Source organism: Fulmarus glacialis, unplaced genomic scaffold (assembly GCF_000690835.1).
Source record: "Fulmarus glacialis isolate BGI_N327 unplaced genomic scaffold, ASM69083v1 scaffold11469, whole genome shotgun sequence".
NCBI classification, from domain to species: domain Eukaryota; kingdom Metazoa; phylum Chordata; class Aves; order Procellariiformes; family Procellariidae; genus Fulmarus; species Fulmarus glacialis.
In genome coordinates this window covers 6,012-29,829 of record NW_009235236.1, presented here as the reverse complement: position 1 = coordinate 29,829, position 23,818 = coordinate 6,012, and the positions used below count along the sequence as shown (strand labels likewise).

The 23,818-nt window shown below is 47.3% G+C and overlaps 1 protein-coding gene across 2 annotated transcripts in view; it reads right to left on the bottom strand.

Moving 5' to 3' along the window:
- Positions 1-236: 236 nt before the first annotated feature.
- CLCN5 (chloride channel, voltage-sensitive 5) overlaps positions 237-23,818 on the bottom strand; it is a 26,393-nt gene continuing 2,811 nt past the window's right edge. For both annotated transcript variants that reach the window (XM_009585948.1, XM_009585947.1), the window contains 11 exons: positions 15,764-15,915; positions 13,432-13,531; positions 11,747-11,931; positions 10,996-11,118; positions 10,288-10,494; positions 9,241-9,321; positions 7,811-8,353; positions 6,434-6,620; positions 4,629-5,027; positions 1,449-1,665; positions 237-606 (listed from right to left, as the gene is read on the bottom strand). In XM_009585948.1, the coding sequence (XP_009584243.1) occupies positions 516-606; positions 1,449-1,665; positions 4,629-5,027; positions 6,434-6,620; positions 7,811-8,353; positions 9,241-9,321; positions 10,288-10,494; positions 10,996-11,118; positions 11,747-11,931; positions 13,432-13,531; positions 15,764-15,915 (2,285 nt within the window). In that variant the 3' untranslated portion in view covers positions 237-515. The remainder of the gene's footprint in view (positions 607-1,448; positions 1,666-4,628; positions 5,028-6,433; positions 6,621-7,810; positions 8,354-9,240; positions 9,322-10,287; positions 10,495-10,995; positions 11,119-11,746; positions 11,932-13,431; positions 13,532-15,763; positions 15,916-23,818) is intronic.

Genomic DNA, 23,818 nt, shown 5'->3' with positions numbered 1-23,818 from the left:
TCAGCTAGCCAATTTGGTTTTTTTCCCCTCCCCTATTTTGACTTTACAAGGTTCTTACTTTTACCAAGTGGCTAATTGGGAATACACCACCCCTGAGTTACAACCGTATCTTTCTGCCACCACCTGAACGCTGTGTGCAAAATCATCCTTCTCCTTCAAAATTTCTGAAGGTATAGACCTTGTCTTTTCCTCCCCATGTTAGTAACAAGAGTTCAAATAAAATAAGAGGAGATATATTCTATAGCATTTTGCTTTTACTCCTTCATGGAATCTGTCCAATGCAACTTCACAAAAGCAACGTAAATAAAGTCTTTTTTTTCTTCTAAAAAGAAGATTATGTTCCACAGATTATGTAGTGCAATTGGTTATCTGGTAGAAAAAAAATTATCTTCTTCAGCTCCACGGAAGGAAGTGCTGAAAACAGTTCCACGGTCTCAATAAAAATAGGAAAGTATATCCAGGATCTTCTAGAAAGTTTCTTTTGTGTTGAACACACAATACCTACTAGTCTGCCTTTAATTGAAGAGTATAGAATCTGGGTCCTGGTTAGCCAGCTGTGCAATGTGCTTTAATACATCCTTTTTGGTAATGATCCCGAGTAGCTTCCTGAAAAATGAAAACACGTTTTTAGTGCATCAACACCCACAGAAGATATCCTTGCTCTCACATAGCTTCACGTAGGGCAATTCTAACTGAAGTGCCTTTCTGGATCACAGCGCTGACACTCCACACAAAGTACGGCGCTCACAAGCCCCAACAGAAACTCTGTCAGTATTTTACACTAAAAAAGCTAAGAAGTTTATTAGTAGTACTAATAATTATTAACACCCACCTTCTCCAAAAAGATCAACCTGAATGTCTAGTGCTGCGTTTTAAGTCCTAGTACTCTCAGTAGCTCTGCTTTCAAACAGGTGCTGAAAGGCTTGCCAGGAACAGGGCATGAGCAGAAGGTCTGCTGGGGAGGGATGCTGAGCAGTGCAGCTGTCTGTCCGGAGAAACTGGAGAGATCAGCTGGTCCAAATGCACCACAGCAGGGAACAGGGAGGGAATTCCTGCCGGTGCCACGCTTCGGGGAACAGACCGCTCCGTTTCTGTCTTTGCCCTCATTCCTTCCCACCTCACCAAGCAGTTTCTGATTGACACCAAAGCGAATTCAGATAGTTACGTGATGCACACGGCCAGATTTGAGAGGAGGCCGTGAGCCCTTTCCATCAGTTTTAGAGACCCATCACCCTATGGAGCTGTGTCTTCTCCTTACAGGCTTTATGTTACTGCTTCAACTGAACGAGGCTCAGGGCTTTTGCAGTTGCTTTTTCCCAGATAAGAACTGCTCCAGCTGATGCTCAGTGCTCTACACATCAGCGGCCTCTGTTCACTCAAAGAAGAGGTTTTGACTCAGGTCTACTGGCAATCCTGGGACCCCAGGGCTCTGCCTGCAGTGTTCTTACCCGTTGTGAGTAACCAGGCACTGGCGCAATCCCAGCTTGCGGAATATATCCACGACGATTTCCATCGGTGTTTGGTCTGTCACTGTGAAAGGACTGAGGTCCAGGATGCTCCTGAGTTTCAGCATAGAAGGGGAGCTTGGAGGCAGCGGAGGAGAGTGGTCAGTGAAATAAATAACTGAAGTGCTCACAATCCCATCCTGCTTCTTCCGAGCATTTTCTGAAAGAAGAAATATTTACTTAAATATCATCCCTCCTTTCCTTTTCTAAACTGAAGAGCATACCCTTTTCTCTCTCTGCCCACGTTGGCATGGCCTTAAAAGTCCATTCCTTCCCTTCACCTGCGCTGTTTCTCAAGGCAACAGATGACCCAAGGAGGCTGCGACATGTTTCCATCCTATCTTCTAATAACTACGTCATAACCTCTAAGGTCTCCAGAGTGTCACCCCAGGGGTGAGACCAGCACATGCTTTGCCTAACGTCAAGGCTGCCGTGCATCTCAGCGCTTTGCTCTGGCCATGTAAATTCAAGTTCTGGAGATCTTTAACTTCCCAGTTTTAAGAGGAGGTAGATAAAAAGCTCCGTACTTTTTATCAGTCACCGATTTGGGTCCCATGCAGAGTATCTAAAGAAGTATTTTTAAGCACTTAACTTACTGGCTCAGACTCCATGCCTGTGACTAGGGTCAAGAATAGAAAACAAGTTAAGTACTTGCCATCACTCAGATATTCACTAGTGCATTACACTCCTGCTACATGGGCAATTTGGGTATCTGCCACATTGCAGCTTCGATTTGATATTTACATTCCAAGACTTACTGGGAGGGGGCTAGCCTGGTAGCCCAAACACCAGACTGGATATTCGGAGCTGGCCATCAAAAGCTAAAATCCGTCCTGTGGCACACAACAGTGCGTTACTGTGCATATCTTGGGGAAAAGGTTACTCTTCATGAGTCCCTGGAGATTCAGAATAACACAAATGCAAGAATTCATGGTCGTACCACAAAGCAGCCTTACAGAAGGAAGGCAACGCGCATAATTATAATATGATGGCTCACTTTTTTCTGTATTTCATTCCATATTGTCGTAAGTATTTGGCCAGATACTTATCAAAAGAACGAGAGCAATATTCACATGCTCCAAAAGACTGTATGGCACATCCTAAAACTGACACTGAAAACTCTCCTTAAAAGAGAGAGGCAACACACGGGGCTGATTCATAGCTGCAGGTGACTTAATGATAAAAACTACCCTAGCTCTGCCGTGGGACAAAGCTAGCTCAGGACCAAGCCTTCACACCACCCGTACAGAAAGTCATCAAGCTTGAGCTAAGACAGTGCATTCAACCGTGCGCTGGAGAACACACCGCAGAGCTCACGCGTCTTCAATCCTCCATCCTTCAATCCTCAGAAACGGTGTGGCCAGCAGGAGCAGGGAGGTGATCGTGCCCCTGTACTCGGCCCTGGTGAGGCCGCACCTCGAATCCTGTGTTCAGTTTTGGGCCCCTCACTCCAAGAAGGACACTGAGGTGCTGGAGCGTGTCCAGAGAAGGGCAACGAAGCTGGTGAAGGGCCTGGAGCACAAGTCTGGTGAGGAGCGGCTGAGGGAACTGGGACTGTTTAGCCTGGAGAAGAGGAGGCTGAGGGGAGACCTCATCGCGCTCTACAACTACCTGAAAGGAGGTTGTAGCGAGGTGGGGGTCGGTCTCTTCTCCCAAGTAACCAGCGATAGGACGAGAGGAAATGGCCTCAAGTTGTGCCAAGGGAGGTTTAGACTGGACGTTAGGAAAAACTTCTTTACTGAAAGAGTGGTCAGGCCTTGGAACAGGCTGCCCAGGGAAGTGGTGGAGTCACCATCCCTGGAGGTATTTAAAAGACGTGTAGATGAGGCACTTAGGGACATGGCTTAGTGGGCATGGGGGTGTTGGGTTAACGGTTGGACTTGATGATCTTAGAGGTCTTTTCCAACCTTAATGATTCTATGATTCTATGACCACGCTGCTCCCACAATCACTTTCTGCTTTTGCCACCCCCTCCCAGCCAGCGTGCTCTCACCCACTCCCTTGCGCCAGCAGCCGTGTCCCCCCCAGAGAGCCAGAAGAGGGGACTGACCTGCAGGCGCTAACCGAGCAGGGAGAGGAGACGTGTTTTCGGCTGGATCAGTTCTCCCACCCAGCTCGCCACAGGGCTTGCACGAACTCTGCTGGGTGCCGGCGTAAGGAAGCGCGTGAGCAACTCCGGCTCACCCAAGCTCAGCACGGATGCTTGGGGTCTGAGCTACAGCTGGACACAAACCATGTGGACACAACTTGCATGGGAGGGTGGGGCTTGGTACCCTTATGCCCAATTTCACTCCAGCGCAGGCGCTATTTTTAAGGACTTACATGCCCCTGCACCCCTCAACCCTAACACAGAGATTTCTCCTGCTTCATCAAGAGAAGACATACTGTCTCGCCCAAGCCAGCAAAAGACAACATGACCAGAACTTCCACTCGGGTCTCATGCTGAGAAACAGCACTTGCAGGTTTTCTAAGAAACTGGAGAGCAAGAGGAATCTAAACATTCCTAAATCGTAATATGGCAATGTTGTTTCCAAAGGAGCTCAACTCACATCACAGATGGAAATTGCATCTGAGTGATGCCAGGACAGCGTTTACCAAGTCCTGCCACCACCGCACACACCTGCCTCACAATCACCAACGCACAACTGAAAGACCAGGCCGGCTTTCAGGGGTGAAGAGAGATGGATGACTTTAACATCAGTATCGATATTTATAGGTTTGGCAGCACCACCTCAGAAGTGACCCAATATTCAGTACGTGGACCAAATTTTTTTCTTTTATGAAATAAAATACGGTTTGAGACATTAACAGTTAAGAAAGCTTTCCACGTCCCGTCATCCACAAAGTCAGGAAAGCTTAGTTCTTGCTGGCAAGAAGCCTCATGCTTCACAACCGTGCCCTAAGGTTTATGAATTCAGCAGAGCCATACTAATTGCACCGGGCAAGCCACGCTGTCCTTCACACTCAATGCATGCAGACCCCACGCTGCTCGGGGATGGAGATGCAGGCACCAGTAAGCACCCCCACCACTACTGGGTGCTTAAACTCGTCAAGTAAATTACAGCTAGTGCCATTTAAGGCCTCTGACAGCATCATTTATCTATGCAGTTTCTTGCCTCTTACCAATTGAAATGATGAGGTCTCTCCTGAGGACAAATCCAACGAGCCTTTGGGACTCCCGTGACACCACCACTGGATAGCCACTGTACGTGGTTTCATTGATGATGGTCTCAACATCTTCTACGGTCATGCTGTCCTGAGTGATGACAGTCAGAGGAGGATCGTTCCTCCGTGGCCTCATGACGTCCATTGCAAGCGTCTTGTGTGAGAACTCTTCCTTGGCTTCCAAGAAAGGGTATCCGTTGAGGCGAATATGGGCATCGTAAATGCCTTCTCGCCCAATGGCGTCAGCCACCCACTTGCTGGTCATGGCTGCTGCCATCAGAGGAACGATGTATTCCAGTCCACCAGTGAGCTCAAACATAATGACCACTAGTGACACAGTCATTCGGGTCACCCCACCTGCAAACAGAACACAGGAAGACAGGCGACATGAACAGGCAATTTTGGGGGTTTCCAGGCAGGAGAGCTGTTCTGAGGTTTGCTACAGCTGTCCTCAGCCAACGCATCTAGAGAAGGTCTTCTATCGGCAAGAGGTTGCACTGTTGGACTCCTACATCACATTCAGCATTGCAGTGGAAGCCAAACAGGAGCAGAACGCAGTACTGAAACCGTCTGTCCCTTCCAGAATATCGTGCCATGGGCTGGCTTATAAGGGTTTGCTACGTGTTTTTTGATGGGTCTTTTCCCGAACTCCGAAACAAGGTTAAAAGATGGGTAACTTTCTCTCGTGTTACTTAGCTAGCTGCAGAACAGCCTGGCCACGCCACAGAAGGGCCTTACATGCACCTCCATCGGCAGATTCATGAAACGCGGCCTCTGACAGGCTGCACGCAAAAGGCAAGTGTCATCCTGACATGCCCCGGTCACTGGCATTAACTCCCCTAATCGCAAGGGCTTCAGACAACTTACCTTTCAAGTTTGCCGGCTTTCAGCCAGACATTTTGACTACTGTTCATTACACTTTTGTAGGTTTCCAAAACTAAAACAGTTGAGGCATTTCAAGAGAAAATAGATGAGTCTTCTTAAATATCGACATCTTTTTTTTTAACAGCATTTTGTCTCGGCATATTTTAATTATGCTTTTGAGGTTCAAGTCCCAAAGCTACTCCCAAATATTTTAGAGGTGTTTTGCTCCCATAACCATCTCCTAAAGGGGCACATATCCTTTAGTACTGTCCAGTGATAAACAGAACAGTTAATGAAGCAGAACCGTATTTATTTTTTATCAATTACATGCAAACAAGAAGGTGTATCCCCTTTTAAAAGACCAAAGATGGGTTTTGGTAGCATGCTTTTATTGTTCCTGAAATGAGAGTTTCTCCTGATACACTAAAGTAGTCCCTTAAGAGTTAAGCATACTATTCCATGGAGGAGAGGATTGGGAATTACAGTGAAAGTGAAGTTGAGTCACGTGCACTCAATTGCTTAAATTCAGCCAAGCGGAAGAAGTGTTACCAAAAAACAGAGCACTTGAAAGAAGAGTTGCATCATAAGATTTAAGGTCAGAACAGGAAGTAAAATGAATTAAAACCCCACAGGAAAATCTAGAGTCCCTGTCTCATTTGTTCTAGCTGCCTATCCAGGAGGCTCCCCACCGAAACCTGTCCTGTCCAACGAGAGGTTGGTGCTGGCGAAAGAATGCAAACAGGATGAGGAACGCGCTGCACGTTCTACTACAAAGTTTCCTGTTCTTGAGATGAAGCCAGCTTCTGCGAGAACAGCAGCAGCATTTCACTAGTACACTCCTTTACATGGCCAACCAAGACCCAAAACGCAGCTTGGACTTCAAAAGACGTCTTGCTTACCTAGACACGCTGCAGCCCCAACCATTGCATAGAGGCCCGGAGTGATGCAGTCAGCTCCCTGGCTGCACCAGCCGCTGAAGATGGCCCAGTCGTGGTGGTAATAGGCCAGCTGCTCCACGGCTACTCCGAGCAATCTGCCTGCTATAGCACCCACCGCCATGCTGGGGATGAAGAGACCCGAAGGGACCTGTGAAAACACGCGTTGGTAAAACGCGCCGTTTCTCAGACATTTCAGAGACCAGCGAGGGAAGTTCGAGACAGGACTGAGTTAGAGGTTACGCTGAAGTTAAAGCTGGCAAGGATGCCTTGCTCTATCACCTCCGCCCTTCCTGCACCCTCATGCTCTGGAGTCTCTGCCACAGAGTTTGAATTTACTCCTTTCTGAGCAGAATAAAGAGCCACACAAGAGGTTAGTCGGGAACAGAACAAGCTTTTTTCAAAAGCTTATTTCCCAAAAGAATATAACAAAGCTTCACCCACTCACTGCTAATACTCCCCTGTGCCTTTCCTACCACACTAGTACGTGTTTATTGCACGGGATTTTTCCGCTCTGGGAGTGGAATCACCCTTCTTCCCTGGCAGAAATTCAAACCCCACCGTGAAAGTGAGGGTGCCTGGAATTAGCACACACAGCACAAGTGACACCCAGCAGAGCCACTGCCGGCAAGCTTCACCTCTGCACTTCAGCTGTTCCAGGACTCCGAAAGCTCCTGTTCTTCGAAGTCAGAGAATCCCCCGCCCTTTCCTTCACACGTTTGTCATACAGCTTTCTCACACGTTGTACATCTTTCTCACAGACTTGACGATTGCCCTCGAATGTCAGCGACTGCCTCATGGCAACAATGCTGTCCAAACCTCCGTGGCGGGGCCACCTTTCGGGATGGACCACGCGAGGACTGGGGGGCAGGGGGAGATGCTCAGCTCCACCGGCTGAACCCCACTGCAGGAAAGCTCAGACCTAGGCAGTATATCCACAGCGCGGGAGGCTGCCACCAAACAAGTTCAAAACCAAGGAACAGCTATGGTAAGTAAGCATTTACAAATTAAGATATCGATTGCTCTGCAATTAGCTATTGCATACATATCAAAAACGCTTAAGGCAGGACAATTTAGAAGCATTCCGTGTCTAAAAAATGGGACATGAAGCCCTGAGACACCAGCTTCAGCGACTGCATCTGGAGCCCACACTCAACCTAAAAGGTTTCTGCTGCCCTCAGTTACGAGCAACAGAACAAATAATTGTTCTATCACCTTGCCCCCTTCTTAACAGAGCTTGGGGAGGAAAACATGTCTGTTTACTGAGCAAATAAGAGTCCAAGATGTGGGGTTCCTGCAGAAGATGAGAAGAACGCGAGCTCCTTTACAGGCAATTCTTACCTTCATGCCAAAGGTAAAGATCGTGATGAAGACTTTCATTATAAGGGCCAAAGCCAGCTGCCACATGGCGGTGTAAACTCCTGGGCCAGCAGCTCGGTCTGGCAGGTCATCCCCTTTGGTGCTGTTGAAATCGTTCACGTACTCGCAGAGCTTGGAAGAGTCCAAAATCCCACAGTCGTTGAAGAGCTCAGAAATCAGCTCGCTGGTGCTCATTCTGGTGTACTCGTTGGGGAAGGCCAGAATGGCTGTGATCGCAGTCACTACAAACACCTCCAGCACAGGGTATTTACCAAGCTTGGTCGTCTTGCGTCGCCTGCACCAGGCAATGTTGCTGCGAATGAAGAAAGCTCCCCAAAGCCCACCAAATATTCCCAAAAGGATGAATGGCACAAGCTCCAGAAGATGCCATGGCATGTGAAACTCCACGTAGAACAGAACCAGGCGGCTGTTCCCAAAAGGGTTGATGGAGCGCAGGGTAAACGCAGCGACCAGAGCAGCGAAGAAGGAGCGCCACAGTGTCTTGAGAGGAAAGTAGTAACTGACCTAAAAAGGAAAACCAAAGCAGATTCCGTCACTTTAACGCTTGGTGCTACACCGATCGTTGCCCACTGCGTGAAGAAAAAGCAAGGACTGAGATCGATCTGCACTGGCTACATACCCTCCTCTCCAGCCAAGCACCCCAAGCTTTATTTTGAGCTCCCATTCAATGCGGACTGCAATGACCAGGATGGGTCCTGGCCTGCATAATTCCAATGCAGCAAGTGCCCTCTATGATCCCTGAAGTGGAGGCAACTTACTCAGATAATAAAAGCTGTTACAAATCAGCTATGAGCTGAATCCGGAGAACTATTTGCCTTGCATGCTCTGCAAAGTCCAGAAGTGCCAAACAACAGTGCTTGCCATAGCTGCCACCACAACTATTGCTCAGCTGAGCAAAACCATCCCATTCCGCCGCTGAGCTAAGCCCTGAAGCAAGCAGCGGTGATCCATTTCACATCTGGATCAAAAGAACAAGGATTAGAAGTTCCTTGGGAAGAAAAGGGGTTTCATAAGCCAGGTAAGTTTGTTCTCAGGTACCCTGGGACAGAGCTGTCAGGAGAGAGTGGACATGGAAAACACGACAGAGGCTGTGGCTGTGAGCAGTCAGTGTTGCTGAGCACGGACAGACTGGGGGAAACCAACAGGTTTATTGCAAAGCTACAGATAGACATCATCCAAAATAAACTATCCAGTATTTGTAAGAATTACCTGAAACCCCAATAAGCTTTTAGGTTGCTTGGCCTTGTAAATACACCACCAATCAGTATTCAACAGGATCTCCTTTTCACACCCAAGCAGTTATGAGTGGACTGTATTTTTAAACCAGCAGGGTCAGTTCTTGCAATAAAATAGCTCAAGAGCCAAGAGCTAATAGAAAATGTTGGTGTTACCTCTTCCAGACTAAAGAGCACTCCTCCGATCGGTGCACCAAAAGCTACAGACACACCAGCAGCTGCAGCTGCTGATAAAACCTAAGAGAGAAACCAAAGACAGTCAGACATTTTCAGCCCCCCTCGAAACCTTCTCCCTTTTTTGTTTGTCTTTACTTAAATTCGTACGATTTTTATCTCCAGTGAGTGCTCAGTAAGCCAGGGTCTGACCGGTTTTAAAGACAGCAGGGAAAAGACGGAGTGAGCCAATTCCCTAGGGAGAAGGGCTGCAAGTAGCTACAAAAACATCGGTGTTAGCATTTCAACAGTCCCACCCCCAAATCAGCAGAAGTGGCATCACTGGCTATTACCTTTTTCTGTTTCAGCTGCTTACGTGCTATGCTTTCACCTTAGATAAAGCTTCAGTAAAATAGAATAGCAGTAATTTCACCTCCCAGAACACATGACTTGCCATCTTTGCCTGTCTCACATTCACACCATTTCTCAGAAAAGGGTAACACAGTATAACTGGAGGTGCTGTGGGGCCACTGGGTGGATTATGTCAGGTCTGGTTTAGCAGAAGGTAAATTGGCCAACGTGATACTATGCATCTCACATTTACCGTTCTCCAGTGGCTTGTCCAGAGAAAAGCCTTACAGCACTGCGAGAAAACACTCGTGAGCTTCACGTTAGATGTTAGCTTGGTTCTTACACCATGCCCATCCCTGTGTCCCTGAAAGCAAAGCCCTTCATTCTACTCCTACGGCCAAGTCCAGGACCCTCAAACAGTCCCAACATGGAGTTGCACGGCAAACAAACAAGCATTGCAGAACTGGGTCTGCAGCAGGTTAGTGCCAGTGAACACTCCCATCACAAATGAGATGACAACCCGTGCTGGGCAGATGCTGTGGTGTCACTTCCTAACCGAGATGGCTTTTGCTCCAACTAGGTGTTGCGCTGAGGCACACTGAGAACATGCCAAAACAGAACAATTTACATTCGGCGCAAAGCGCCAGACCCACCGGGCTCCCTACACTATTCTCAGCAGTCTGACAAGTCCCTCCGTACCTCTCTGCGCTTCGCTTCGTTCTTCCTGTACTTGGTGAAGAGATGACACAAGATGTTTCCACAGCAGCAGGCGACGTGCACCAGGGGCCCCTCTTTGCCCAGGCTCAGCCCAGAGGACACCGCCAACACCAAGGTGATGGTTTTGATGATCAGCGTCCACTTGCCCAGGTAGCCTCTAATGATGAAACCACTTAAGATAGTTTTGATCTGGAAGTCAAGCACACAAAGCTCTACAGGCTTTCATTCAAGCCCTGGTCAGAGCTCCTGTTTTACTAGGCGCTCCCAATCCTGCCCTCAACTTTCCCCTACAGCTTTCAGAGTCCCCCAGCTATCAGAAGTAACTAGAGACGGTAAAAATATCCCTCCGTACACAGGCAGAAACAGCCATTTGAGTCCTTCCTTCAGGGCCACTATCCCTGCTGAAGAAAAATCTGAGGCTAGCTTTTGTAGCCTGTCTTACACAAACGGTGTGCTTTTGTTCGTACCTCCTGCAGTAAATGCCAAAACATGTTAGTTTTTAAAGGGATTGCATGGAGACTTAAGTACTTAAGACATGTTTCAGGAATAGTTTGGAAAAAAAAAACCCATATATTAAGCCACCATCTAAAGTGCAAGAAATTATTATTGCATAGCAGGCACGCATAATCTTTAGGTGGTGGATCCCTACCCCACCTTAAAAAAACCCAACCCGTTTCCATTCTCACTCACCTCTGGGATCCCTGAGCCACAGGCATAAGGAGCAAACCCCTTCACAAGTAACACAGCAAGAAGGGAGAATAACAACGCCCAGATAACGTACATGAAGTAGTTGAGAATATATGCAAAAGCCCCCTGAAACGCAAAGTTACCCAAATTAGATCATTTCAACTGAGATCACATCAAACCTGCGCACTGAAGCAGGCACACAGAAATAGCAGGTAATCTCATATACAGTTATCAGCCAAAAACGAAGAGAACTACCGTCAGTCTGAGGTTTCAAGGACAAGTTACATTTGCTGGGTTACGGGGATATGAAGCAATCGTATCTCCACAGACCGTTATATAAAATAGCAAACAAGGTACACAAGTAGCTTGGTACTGGGATCAGTGTTGTCCCAGTCAAGTGGGCTGCTCCACTGGATAGAGCTGCCAGAAACACAAGACTTGGGCTCGTCTGGCATTCCTCTAAAACGTTCACGGGCAAAATATCCTCCAAGCAGCAAGCCTCAGACATATGACTAAAGCACTGCACTTGTAAATGTGTCAACGTTTTGCTTCCCCCCGTCCCCTCTGAGGACAACACATAAGTAACTTGTTTGAGTTTGTTTACACCCTTGGAAGACCCCAACGATGAATGTTAAACGACTGAACCACCTCCAGCTTGCACTTCTGACACATACATCCAGATCGCTAGCAAGGGACGATACAGGCTGGGGAAACGGGACATTCGGCAGCAAAAACAGTTGTAGGCACACGTCACCTCTCCATGGCCAAGGATCAGCTGGGACCAGCTCTTCCACTCGGGACACTTGTCTCTGTCCGTAAAGGTTGTGTTGGATTTCCAGCAGCAGTGCTCATGGTTAAACCAGAAGCCTGCTAAACACACTCCTTCTTTCAAATCTGTCATCCAGTGGGCAGAAATGTCTATCAGACCCGCTAAGGAACCTAGTTTAAAGAAAAAAAAAAAAAGAAAATGTAATAATCGCCTTACGCAGACTCAAATATCTGAAGGTTACAGTCTGCCCTACTAATTTTTGACTCACCTACCAACAAATAGAGGAGTACTGATATTTTTGCCTACAATTAACTTTTATTCTATAGAGAGCTAAATGGGGAGATTTGCTTAAGTATATATATTGAAAAGAGTAGATCAGGAAACAAAGCATGCTTAATAAAATTTCAAAGGTTGACCATTGCAAACTGCGTTCAAACCCACCCTACATCACTAGAAAGTAATTCTTCTCAATTATGCTGAAAGAGTGCTTATTAGATATAGCACAGCAAGTAGTCTGAGAGGCAGAGAGGGACGTATTGCACTTCTGGAGGACGCAGACAAAACGTGTCACTGGACTCCAGAGCAAGAGCTGGAATCCAGAAGTTACACTAACAATGCTAAGACTGTGAGAGGAATAACTTTGAATTTGGAGAAAACCTTTCCAATCCCAATTTAAAAAAAAAAAAAAAAAAGAGAGGGAAAAAAAAAAAGGAGGGGAAAGTTACAACTGTGCCAAGTGAAACAAAGCAAGCAGAGAGAGCAAGTACAGAAAGTAATTCAGATTTTAAAAGCGGAATCTTCAAGCAATTTCTTATTTTCCTGTTAAGAATAACTCCTACAAAGCCCGAAGATAAATGCTGCAATCAACTCTGTTCTCAAATAAAATGCCACATCAACGCAGAGGCCAGGAACAGAGACCTCTGATCTGTATGAGCAAGTGCTAGCACAAGCTCCAGAGGTGGCAATAAACACTTAGCAAATCTTCCAGTTAATGAAAAACTGGCTAGCAGCTTTCCTATGTAAATATTAACAGAGGATTCAATTTCATTCCTCGTGATGAATGCTTAGCTGCTTTCTATTGGGAAGATCGGTATCCAACTGATTTACTTCTGCTGCACTGGGTCCAAAGTTTGCTTCTGAAGTCACTTAAAAGGTCTCAGCCAGTCAACCTCTGAAAGAAGCCCGACTTCCCAAGAAACACCTCTCACTTTTTATATCTAAGTATAGTAGGGGGAAAAAAAAGAAAAACTTGCTAGCAGTCCTTGGTATTAACCTCTCCAGTGACAATGAAGAACGTTCAGCAAAGATGATGTACAGCATGACACTCTCCTCTGACCCAGCATTTGATCAACTCTGCTTTGATGAATTTTTTTTTTTTTTACTTCAGAGCTCTGTACCGGCAGCAGATCCAGAGCAGCGTCCAGGACAGCTTTCAGTCTGTTTTATATCCGGGTATTTACACAAACACAGCCTCAAAGCATTTAAAAATAATTCTCTGTAAATTGCAAAGCAGAGGCAGAGGCATCAATATCAGTGCAGCCCCTTGCACAGCCCTTGCTCCAGGGACAAAATCTCCCGCTCCAGCGATCTGCCAGGGTTTGTGGAAGGAATCGATACCGATGCTGCAGTGCGGAACCCGGACTTAGTTTTAAATTGAGGTTTGCTCTTACCTGCCAACAACCCAATGAGAAGCATCAACAACCAGCCAGAAAAGGCATCGCTCACGCTGTGTATCAGCGCCCACGTGGACTCTTTACTTCTACTGGTGATCTAGAAAAGTTTTTTCAAAAAGAAACAACAATCTGTTAAGACACTGATCTATTTTGGTGTAAATGCTCTAAAAACTACATGGTGACATTGTTAGCGGAAGATAGCCCCTAACATTCAAAACAACAGCTATCACGACATATTCTGCTTCGAGGGGCAAGAGAAAAAGTATCGGGCAGTGTCTGCTCTCACAGCTGGTACAGTAAATGCAGGTTAGGAGGTGTACAAGAACGGATCAAGGCTACTTCCATTTTTCCCCAGCAAAAAAGAAAGTATTCAAGTAACGCTTTCCTCCTAGGTGTCTTCTGCATAAAACCAAGACAAAATTCATCCCTTAGTCTTTTAAAGCTATTACTTGTTAGTAATAGCAAGTTACCAATACCCTGACGCCACAAGCAAATCTGAACACTGAAGAAACCACTCAAGCACTTTGCCCCGGGGAATTAATCAATACCTCCCCGTGGGTATCGATACCCACCAACTGTGAGCGCAAACAGAATTTGTCACCAGCATTTCACAGCCTCCAGCTACTGCCTCGACATCTGTAATACAAACTAGACGTTGCTTTGAGCAGAGGAGACTCTGCCAAGCGCTGCTCAGCCGGACACGAGGCGGGTCGTGGGTTTAATACCAACACGGAGGAATGTCGGGCTGGGAACCAGGCTGTGCTGGTGGCACTGGGAAGTGGGATTCAGACCCGTCCGAGGGTGAGCTCCTCAGAGGCCCTGGCCCCTGTCTGCCTGCGTCTGGCAGGGACGGCTGAAGCCTGTCAGTCTCACTGCTCCTGACAGGCGGACAAAAGGGTGACAGAACAGCTATTGTGTGCCCCGATTACCCCGGCCGCCTCTCTCAAGGGAAACATTCCAGTACACCACTATTATTCCCAAATAAAAAGGCACATTGATGCAAACAACTAATACTCACTAAACAAGGAATAAATAAAGTAAGAATCCTTTCTGCCTGAGTGAGTGTCATTCGGTTTTTCTCAGGATTTTTGTCTTTCAAATGCCACCCTGATCATGAGTAGAAGTGCCACTGGACAAAGGCAGGGGTTGGGGTGGGTGCCAAAACTATTTCCTTTATATTTCTTTTCATTGGATCAACCCTACACCTCTTTGGCCAGCAGTAACTTCTGCCTTGACCTGATTTTGACTTCTTTCAATAAAGACAGAAGTGGTCTTTTTACACAAGCACCTCTCTGCAGATAGGAAATAGATAGTCCTGTTCCACGCTGATGGGCATCATCTTTGTACACATGCACCTGTGCCTGGGGGCATGTGTGCTGGAAGTCTTTTGGGTTTGTACTCTTAATCCATAGATGGGAACAGTTTTTTGGGCAGGAGGTACTGGGGGTGTGGAGCCCCTTAATTGGGTCTGTACTTGCTCCAGTTTGGGCATTACACTGTATTGTGTGTACACACTGAGCAGGGACTGTGTTCAGTTTGTGCACTGTTATTAAGACACAAGTTGTTTTGTGAGGCTTGGGGGAAAAAAATAATTAAAGAATATTTTGGCAAGCAAATAGACAAGTTGAGTTCAGGCATCACCCTACAGAGTTCTGCCAGCAAGGTTTCTCGTGAATCAGGAGCATGCTGGGGACAACAGTACTTTATTTAAAGCATCCCTTGCTTTCTAAGCAGATTCCTTTAATTGCAGAGAGCGGTGAAGTCCTGGGAATGAATTCTGAAAGAATTGCACTTAGTTTTCTCAAACATGCAGTATAAAAAAATTCCAAGAGAAAGAGCATCATTCACAAGTGCAATTGTGTGAGCAGAAAAATAGCCTGTTTCTTTATCAATAAACACTATCATGGGTGCTTAGATTCTTCCGTTACATGCAATGTAATTCCTCCAAATAATGCACGCACCTTCCATGAGTAGGACTGCAGGTTTTGCTATGCTTCAGTCTCAAGCAAGTTTAACGTGGCATAAGAAAATGTGCCATTAAGGCATTTAAGATGTGTATCAGAAACCCACTAAAGCTTTTTAAATAAATAAAAGCCTTCAGAAGAGAAGTAGCAATTCGTAAACTGCAACACATTTGAATTTAGTGTTCCTTTTCCTCAAACTAAAGATCCTGCAGAGAGGGTCTCAGTTCCCATCCTAAGGGCAATCCCTCCATCCTAGGTGTCTCTCTAGTAAGTGCCTCCCTAGTCTGGCAATCAGAACGAAGATTAGCTCTAGCAAGTTAATTATTCTGCCTTCAGTGCCAGCAAGGAGTAGTAAGAAGTTTTACCTCTCTGTGCCTGTCCCGGTCCCTGGACTTCTCTCGCACCCAATCTATAGTGTTAAAATCTTCGTAGGTGCCCACACCAGGAAGAGGTTCTTCCAGGAAATCCATCATTGTGCTTGTGCCGTTCATCCCTCCTCCATTATATGAGGAAAATCCTGGTGGGGAAGAAAGGGGGAAAATTGAGCATTTCTTAGTTTTCCCCCCTTTTAGAAAAAAAAAAAAAAAACAAACATCCAAACACATCACCAAAACACTAACGTAGGGGGAAAACCACAGATTTCAGTGGAAGCAAAGAGCCAGCGAGCTGTTCCTTGAGCTAAATACCCCAAGCAAGCCTCCCAGGGGTGACCTGGGCAGCACAGGTACACTCTTCCCCAGCTCCAGCAGTTCACGTAGAAATGGGGTCGTTCCTGGAAACGACTGTTCAAGAACCAAAGTAAATCAACACTAGCATCTAGATGTTAACTTCTCGCTAAATCCAGGACTTGCCATGACAATATTTTGCCATTTAAGGAAAGCAGAGGGGAGAGGAGAAGGTGAATATTGGAGACCCCCAGCAGAGCTGAAGGGAGTCCCAGGTGGATCTAGTGAAGATGAAGGCAGGAAGGGCAGGAGGGCTATGGATGGGAGCAGGGAGATGTGGGAAGCAAAGCATCCGACCCCGCCATCACCGGTGGCGGGGCCAGGAGGGCTTGAAAAGCAGAAAGGGGTACCAAATGGGGGCTGGGGAAGATACCAAATCGGGGCTCACAGCCTCCCTTCAGGTGAAACAAACTCGGCCAAACCACTCAACCTTCTGTCTAACCTGCTCCAGCCCATGGAAAATGATGCTTAGTGTAGATGTATGTTCCCAAAATTTTGGTCACAAGACAGTTTTTTCACAGTTAGGAGTGCAGACCAAGGCTGTGGGGCAGGGCAACACGAGGGCCTACAGAAAACTCTTATTCTACAGCATGATGAGGCTCGGCCAGGTCCATCTGAAGACAACATATAAGGGCTTCGCATGGTACAAGCCATGTTCCCAAGCAAAGCCTCTGAGGTGTCATTCCCCCAGTCCCGCCATCGTCTGCCAAGAAAATAAACCCATTAATCATAGAATCATTGAATGATTTGGGTTGGAAGGGAGATCATCTAGTCCAACGCCCCTAGTCCTGCACCAGAGCATAGAAAACGGGTCAGATCTGGTGGGTTAACGTTATCTCCACATCCCCAGCGCTCAGTTTACGGCCAGTTCCCAGCCAAGCTGACGTTCGGCCCCTGTCTGCTTCCAGCCCGTCCATCTGCTAGATGCCACCTCCCCGCCGGAGCACCCGGGTGCACCCCAGCACCCCGGAGCAGAGGGCGGCTGGGCAGGAGGAGCAGAGCACCGCCTGCCCTTGCGGCAGCCGGGGCAGAAGCCTGAGACTCCAGCGGATTTTATCTGCCCTGGGAAATGCATTTAAATCTCTTCCACCCGGAAAACATCCATGAATCTATTCCTGCTTTCATTTGTTCCTAGAACAAAATATTGAGCATCTTTGATCTGAAAAGAACCTTTAAAACCCCCACTAATGTAACACTTGCTCCTTTAAAAATGGGTTTCTTAAAGCCCCTTGCAAGCAGTTTGAAGAAGGTGTTGAAACACATCCAGGAAAAAACAAAACAAAGGACTTTTAAACTTTAACCAAGGAAATCAAGCAGTTTTCTTGACAGATTAATTGACATGGAACAGAGTGGAAAGGTGGTGGGGAAGAGGAGTATTAGAATTCCCACACAGAAGGATAATGCTTAATATTTCATTTAGCATATTTAGGTTGTAGATACCACCAGGGCAAAGATGTCTTCAGACAGGGGGAAGTAAGGAATTCAAACAATTGCTCTTTACCCCATCATCTAAAGCAAGAGAGGGGAGGAAAGACCAAGCCCATTTCCCAGACTGGCACAGCTGCCTCTTAACAGAGAAGAAGCTGCAGGAAAACAAGATGAGTCATGTAGCATAACTGACAACTAGCACAAAATAAACCACTTAAAAAAGGCTCCTTGCTTCATTTGGGACAAAAAAAGGCTAACTGAAGTTCTCCAGAGATCTTCCCAAGTGGTGAGCGTACAGACTGTGAGCCCCACCTGCCCGACTTGCACTGTAAAGAAAACAGGGCACACTTGCTGAGAGTCTCGAGGAATTACTCCGTTTTTAACAACATTTTTGCACTTATGAGGCCAACAGCTTGGAAATACACAAACTGGCGTCAATGCTTTCAGAGACTTCCCCATTCAAAGAGTCCCACTGGAAATCCCAAGCACTGTTCTACAAATCCGACAGACCAAAACGTCCTTGAATAGATCACCCGAATAACAATAGACAACCAGGTTCAGCACGTACAGCGCTGAGATACCTGCAACTCCTCCTGCAAGCCTGCTTACCTGTATAAAGCCATCTGGATGAGTGCTTCCCCACAGCCTCTCAAGGCACTAAACCCACTCTGAAGCATTTATTTGATACAGGGGACAAGACAAGGCATCATCCCAGTCAACCACAGCTCAAACAAGTCACACCTACAGTTCAGAGCTGCAGATCTTCACAGCAAAGGTCAAGGACCTGGAGACCATGACCGCAGCAGAACAACTGAACCAGGGAGGCAAGCCAGGCTTTGATCCAGCACGTCAGCTCGATGGTGGCACCGGGCTGCGAGCATGCCACTACCTCCCAGAGCGCAAAACATCCTGATGCCCATCTGGGCCACTCTGTGGCATACCAGACATTCTCACCACGGTCACCAGCTTGCTCACCTGGCTCCAGTTCCCATTACCAGGATCCCCTCTCACATTACAGTGGACTTTTAACATCCTCGCTTAGATAGTGGCTGCTTTTCTGGAGAAGTTGAAATATAAATTTGGTGGTTAATGACTGTTAGTAACAGCATTATGGAAGGCCAGCATCTCTCCAGGCATTCGTTTTAGCTCTGTCCCCCAGACAAGGGAACCACCATGGCCGCATCACTTTTACAGCAGCTTCAGATCCAAGTAATGAGGTGACTCTGGTGGGGTGGTCTTTGAGGCTTTGCTAAGTGTGGGTGATGGGTTTCTACCAAGCCCAGCGATGCAGAAGACAACACTGAGTCTACCTTGAGAAACGGAAGATGAACGACTATCTCCTGCACACTCACCTCTCAAAGCCAAGCGGCCCAGCCAGAGTTTGCTTTTGTTTCTACAGGAATGATCGACTCTTCTAGAAGTGCAACAACAATTCCTGTCTCCATGCTGCAGACAGCAGGCTTTCACTGCCTGTTCAATTTTATTTTGGCACACCTACCGCAATCTTTCCTAAAGACAAAAAGATACAGTTGTCCTAAAAAAACCCAGTATTAATAAAGCAGTGTTAAACCTAGCTAACAGCCTACTTTGAGAAGTATTTTCTGCAAGAAGGTGAGATCAGGGTCATTCCTTGCTCACTCGTCTGGAATAACTGCCCAGACCAGCGACTTTTAGCTGTCCTGGGAACACTCTCCCAGCTCAGAGCTGCCACAGAGCCCCGTGAACGAGACCCCGAGGGCACAAAGTCAGCCCACAGCACTGCCCCGCAACGCAAGAGGGGCTGCAGGACATCGCATCCTCAGCAGTGCCCTGATACACAGCACCGAAAGTCCCACAGGTACCAGCCCGCCTGATCCCATCCATACCACAGCCGGCAGCTGCAGAGGGGATCTCGCGACGAGGCCAAGCGCAGAAGGGACGGTCTGACCTGACTTGCACGCTCGGGACCAGCCAGGTGCAGTTTAGAGACTGATCCTGCTCTCCAGACACTGACCCCATTCAGCCCAGCCACCCCTAAAGCAGCAGGGGTTTATATTACAAAATCAGAACCCCAAGATCTCCAGCCACACGCGGCAATTTCACAGCCATGTACGCAGATAAGCTGTTCATTTGACAGAAGATAATGAGAAAATGTCCTTATATATAATACCGAACTATAAAATGGCTGACAGCCATAAATATTTATCAAGATCATATTTCCTGCCTTGGCGTGTTACAAATCAAGGATCCTAGGATAACCAGATAGGAATAAAAGAAGAAAATGAGCTCAGTAATGCCTTGTCAAAACACAGGCAAGATGATTGTACAGGTCTCCCCAGTTCCAAATGTATGGATCTCTAAATCAGTATTTAATGCCTACAGACAGCAACGCGACCCTGTTAGAGAAGTACGGTTCATTTTTTAAACACAGATCTGCTAGCGTTTTGATCACCTCTTCTCCCCAAGATGGGTCAATGCACCACTTCAGAGAGTCTGCCTGGCATTAAAAAAAAAAAAAAAAAAAAAAAAAAGGTAGTGCTTGTTAAAGTTACAGGCATCTGTCATTTGCAGCACAGCAAACCCACAGGGCTTTACTAACTGTCCTGCCAGCACAGCAAGATGACAGCAACGGCACCTGGGAGAGGTCTGCCCCCGCACCGCTTCCCTTGCTCTAGCAAATCTGGAAAAAGAAAGGCTTTTGCAGACAAAAGGGAGACCTTTCGGCAGTAAACAACCAACCATTACACAGCAGAAATCCAGCAGACCACCCCGGCTGCTCACCCTGCCCAACCACCCCTGCGCCCCAGCAGAGGAGTGGGAGCAGTTTGCTGCCCCGCAGCCTCCGCAATGTGCGCCCGCAGACAGACGCGTTCCCCCTCTCCTCCCTGGAAGGGGTCTCCTCACCCTCGCTCAGCCACTCCTCCTCCCGCGGGAGCACCTTCGGGAGCCCATCCGTCCCATGGCCGCGCGGATCGAGGGACGGCGAGCGCTCTTTCGCCTTACAGCGGCACTTGCTGCATCCTTTTCCTCCGGACTTGGCCAAAGACGAGCCCGCAGCAGCGCTGGGCCCTCCCCGCACGCCCGGCGTGTCGTCACCGTCGGCCGTCACATGAGCCAGCCCTTACACCTCGCTGGAAGGGGCAGGATTTGAGCAGCACAGGCAGAGGTTCACGCTTGCAGGCAGGCAAGGACAGAGGAAGCTGGCTACGTCCAGGGACCATGACTCCCGATGCGGTCAGAACGGAGTAGGCTGCACCCCAAAGCTGCGAGCGGAGCCGCTCGGGCAGCACTCATGACATTTTATCTGGCAGAATACATTCCCCAGGACTAAAATCTGCCCATGTGCTGCGCTGCACAGACTCAGAATTGCAAACAGCTGACGCTGACTGCGCATGGGCTTTAAGATGGAGAACAGCTCGTTGCTAATGCGGTTTGCTCTCACAAGCACTAGAAATCAGGCAGGTTAAAGCTGTGCGCTCAGACCTCCAGATCCCCTTCACCCCGAATTCCAACCCCAAAGATCTGGCAAACCCAGCACTTAGCCCCCTCACCCAGTCAGTCTGTGGGGGACGCCCCCGCCACAAGCACCCAGTTAACCACGTCAGACCGGTGATGCTCCTGGCACATACCCTGCTCTGCACCCGCACGTTTTCAACAGTCTGGACCAAGTCAAGCTTTGGCACAGGAAAACACACATTTAATCAGTGGAGTTTCCTGACATTGGTGGGTCACTCACAGATGTACTGAAAAAACCTTTCTTTGCCTACCCAGTTGGCATTTTCCTTGCTAAACGGCCAGTAGCAATGCTCTTTGCTGGCTGCCTTTCCAGAAGGAATGAATTTTTCCTTTGTCCTCTCCGCACAGGCAGTACTTCAGAGTGCTTTCCCCAACCCCTCCGGGGCCCCATGAGCACTCTTTATCTTGCCATTCAATGTACATAAGAGCTCAAAGGGGCTGGTGATTAAGTTCTTCTGGCTCCAATTTGCTAGTGATAGCTCGTCATTTAAACATTGTCTGGCAAGTCTGAAACACTACGCCCTGGCAAACGTTGACTTTGGTCTCACCCGATATGCTGGCCGGGGGCTGCTGACAGCCATGGGTTTCTGCCTGGAGGTCAAGGAGGAAGGCAGCTGAAGAAAAAAGCCAGGGGAGATATCTCCCAGCTCAGGGATCATTCTCGGAGGTTGGTCCTTTAGCACTTCTAATGGGTGGGTCAATTAGACTAACCTGCCAGAAGTGCAGCAGTTGAGTGAAACCCCCTGGCTAGCAAACCAAGGAAAGGTATTTAATCCTTCCGAGAGCAGCAGCCAGCTGGCCAGCCTCAATATTGCAACCAGCTATGCCACCCACCTCCACTTCCCACCGCATAGAGCAAGTATGTCTGGAGAGCACAGACAAGGACAGGGCTAGCCGATAAAAACAAAAATCCATATGAAACTAAGCTTCACTAACCCTGCTGCACTTTTGGGCGCTATTTGTTGCTACTGCAATTCTCAATTCTTGCCCTTAGAGCTCAAGGAGAAAAAACCTTCTTAAACCCTACAGCAAAAAGGAGACCTGCCAGCCACTGAAACGTTTTCAATGTTCTTCCTCCGAAAGAAGTGGAGACCACAGTCCTGCCTTTGTACCCTACAATTTAAAGCACATCCAGAGACTACATGATGCCCAGGCATTACATCTTGTTCCTCCCGAGCCCAGTGTCTGCCTCACCGCTGCAATGAGCGGACAAAGGGCCATTAAAGAAAAGCACAAAATAAGCTGGCATCGCTGCCTAACTTGTACCCCCAACCAGAACTACTTTAACCTATTCAGAGGAAACCATTTGTATTTTAGCAGTTTTGGAAAGGGATATCAAGAAATCAGTACAACTTCCCTCATAACAAACCACTTGACAGAAGCAACCCCTCATCTAGGAAATATTATTTGGTAAGGCAGCTGTTCCAACAGAGATTTTGCTAAAGGAATCAGGCCTCTTAAACCTTGTATTTCTTAAAAAAAAAAAAAAAAAATCAACAGGACCGCAGATATAATCTAACTGACCATGTATTTGGGTATCCAGGAAGCTTTGGGCAGAATTTCCTTTAGAAGGTCTTAAGCAAATTAAGCTCTCAGGGAGTAACAGGGAAAGTTCTCTCACAGAAAAGCAACTGGCTGAAAACATAGGATGCTAAAGACATAAATTCCTACGTTTTCAAAACAGGAGGAAGGCAACAGTGGAATCCCATTCATTTCTGCTTGTACTGGGCTATTCAATATATTTGTAAGTGGTCTGGAAATGTGGTGCCTATGCTTACTGTAACTTGTGCTGGGTAAGCAGCAGCTCTTCGGCTGGCTCTGAAGGACTACAGCTGGACTAAAGAGAGAAGACAACAATGCCAAAGCAAGGCACGGGGCGGGGGGGGGGGAACAACTGTAAACAATGTCGTGCTCTAAGTCAGCATGTCTGACTTAAAAATTCAAGTGTCTGCGGATAAGGCTCTGCAAGCAGTTGCTCAATACTTGAGAAGAGTCAACAAGGAAATGGCTTTTTTTAATCCCTTAAACTGAGAAGCAGAAAAGATTTACTTCTGTACAAATGCACCTTGAACATCACGTGTAGTTCTGGTCACCCTTACTGTGGCACAGAAAGGAGGTGATGCCAATAAGATGAAACAACTTCTGGGAAGCACCACTGTATCCTTAAAAAAACCTGTGCCACCCCATCAACCTTTCGGCCAAGATTAAAATCTATGCTTTGACAACAACTTTGAGAAAGCACTGCTAAGATTCACTTGCTGCCTGGCGTAATACCATCACCTTGGTACAACAAGGAAAACTAGAGAAGTATCAGGGGATTTTATCAAAAAGCCAAGTTTGATTCCCAAGCACGACTTAACAGCATGGGGGGGAGGGGGAAAGAAAAAAAAATAATCAAGGAAAGTCTTATCTGCTACCTTTTATTAACGAAATGCTGAAGTCCAAACCAGAGAAGATAAGAGTGAGAGAACATGCCACTCACAGTGAGTTTTCAATAATGCAAACAGCACAGTAGCAGGCGTTAAAAGCCACTGCAGTCCATTTTAAATCGTTTTGACTGAAAAAAGCCTGAAGCGCTTGGAATATCTACATTTTGGCTCAAGCTCTTAAAGAGCTTTGGGAAGCAGGTGCATTCTTGCAAATACCAGTTAGGAGCAAAGTTTCACACTCAGTCTAGATCCCACGTGAAGATATTTTTCAACACAAGCATCCTGTGTTCCAGGCAGCAGGCAAGGCTGGTGGTTCCCATCGGGGACCCAACACAGTACGAAA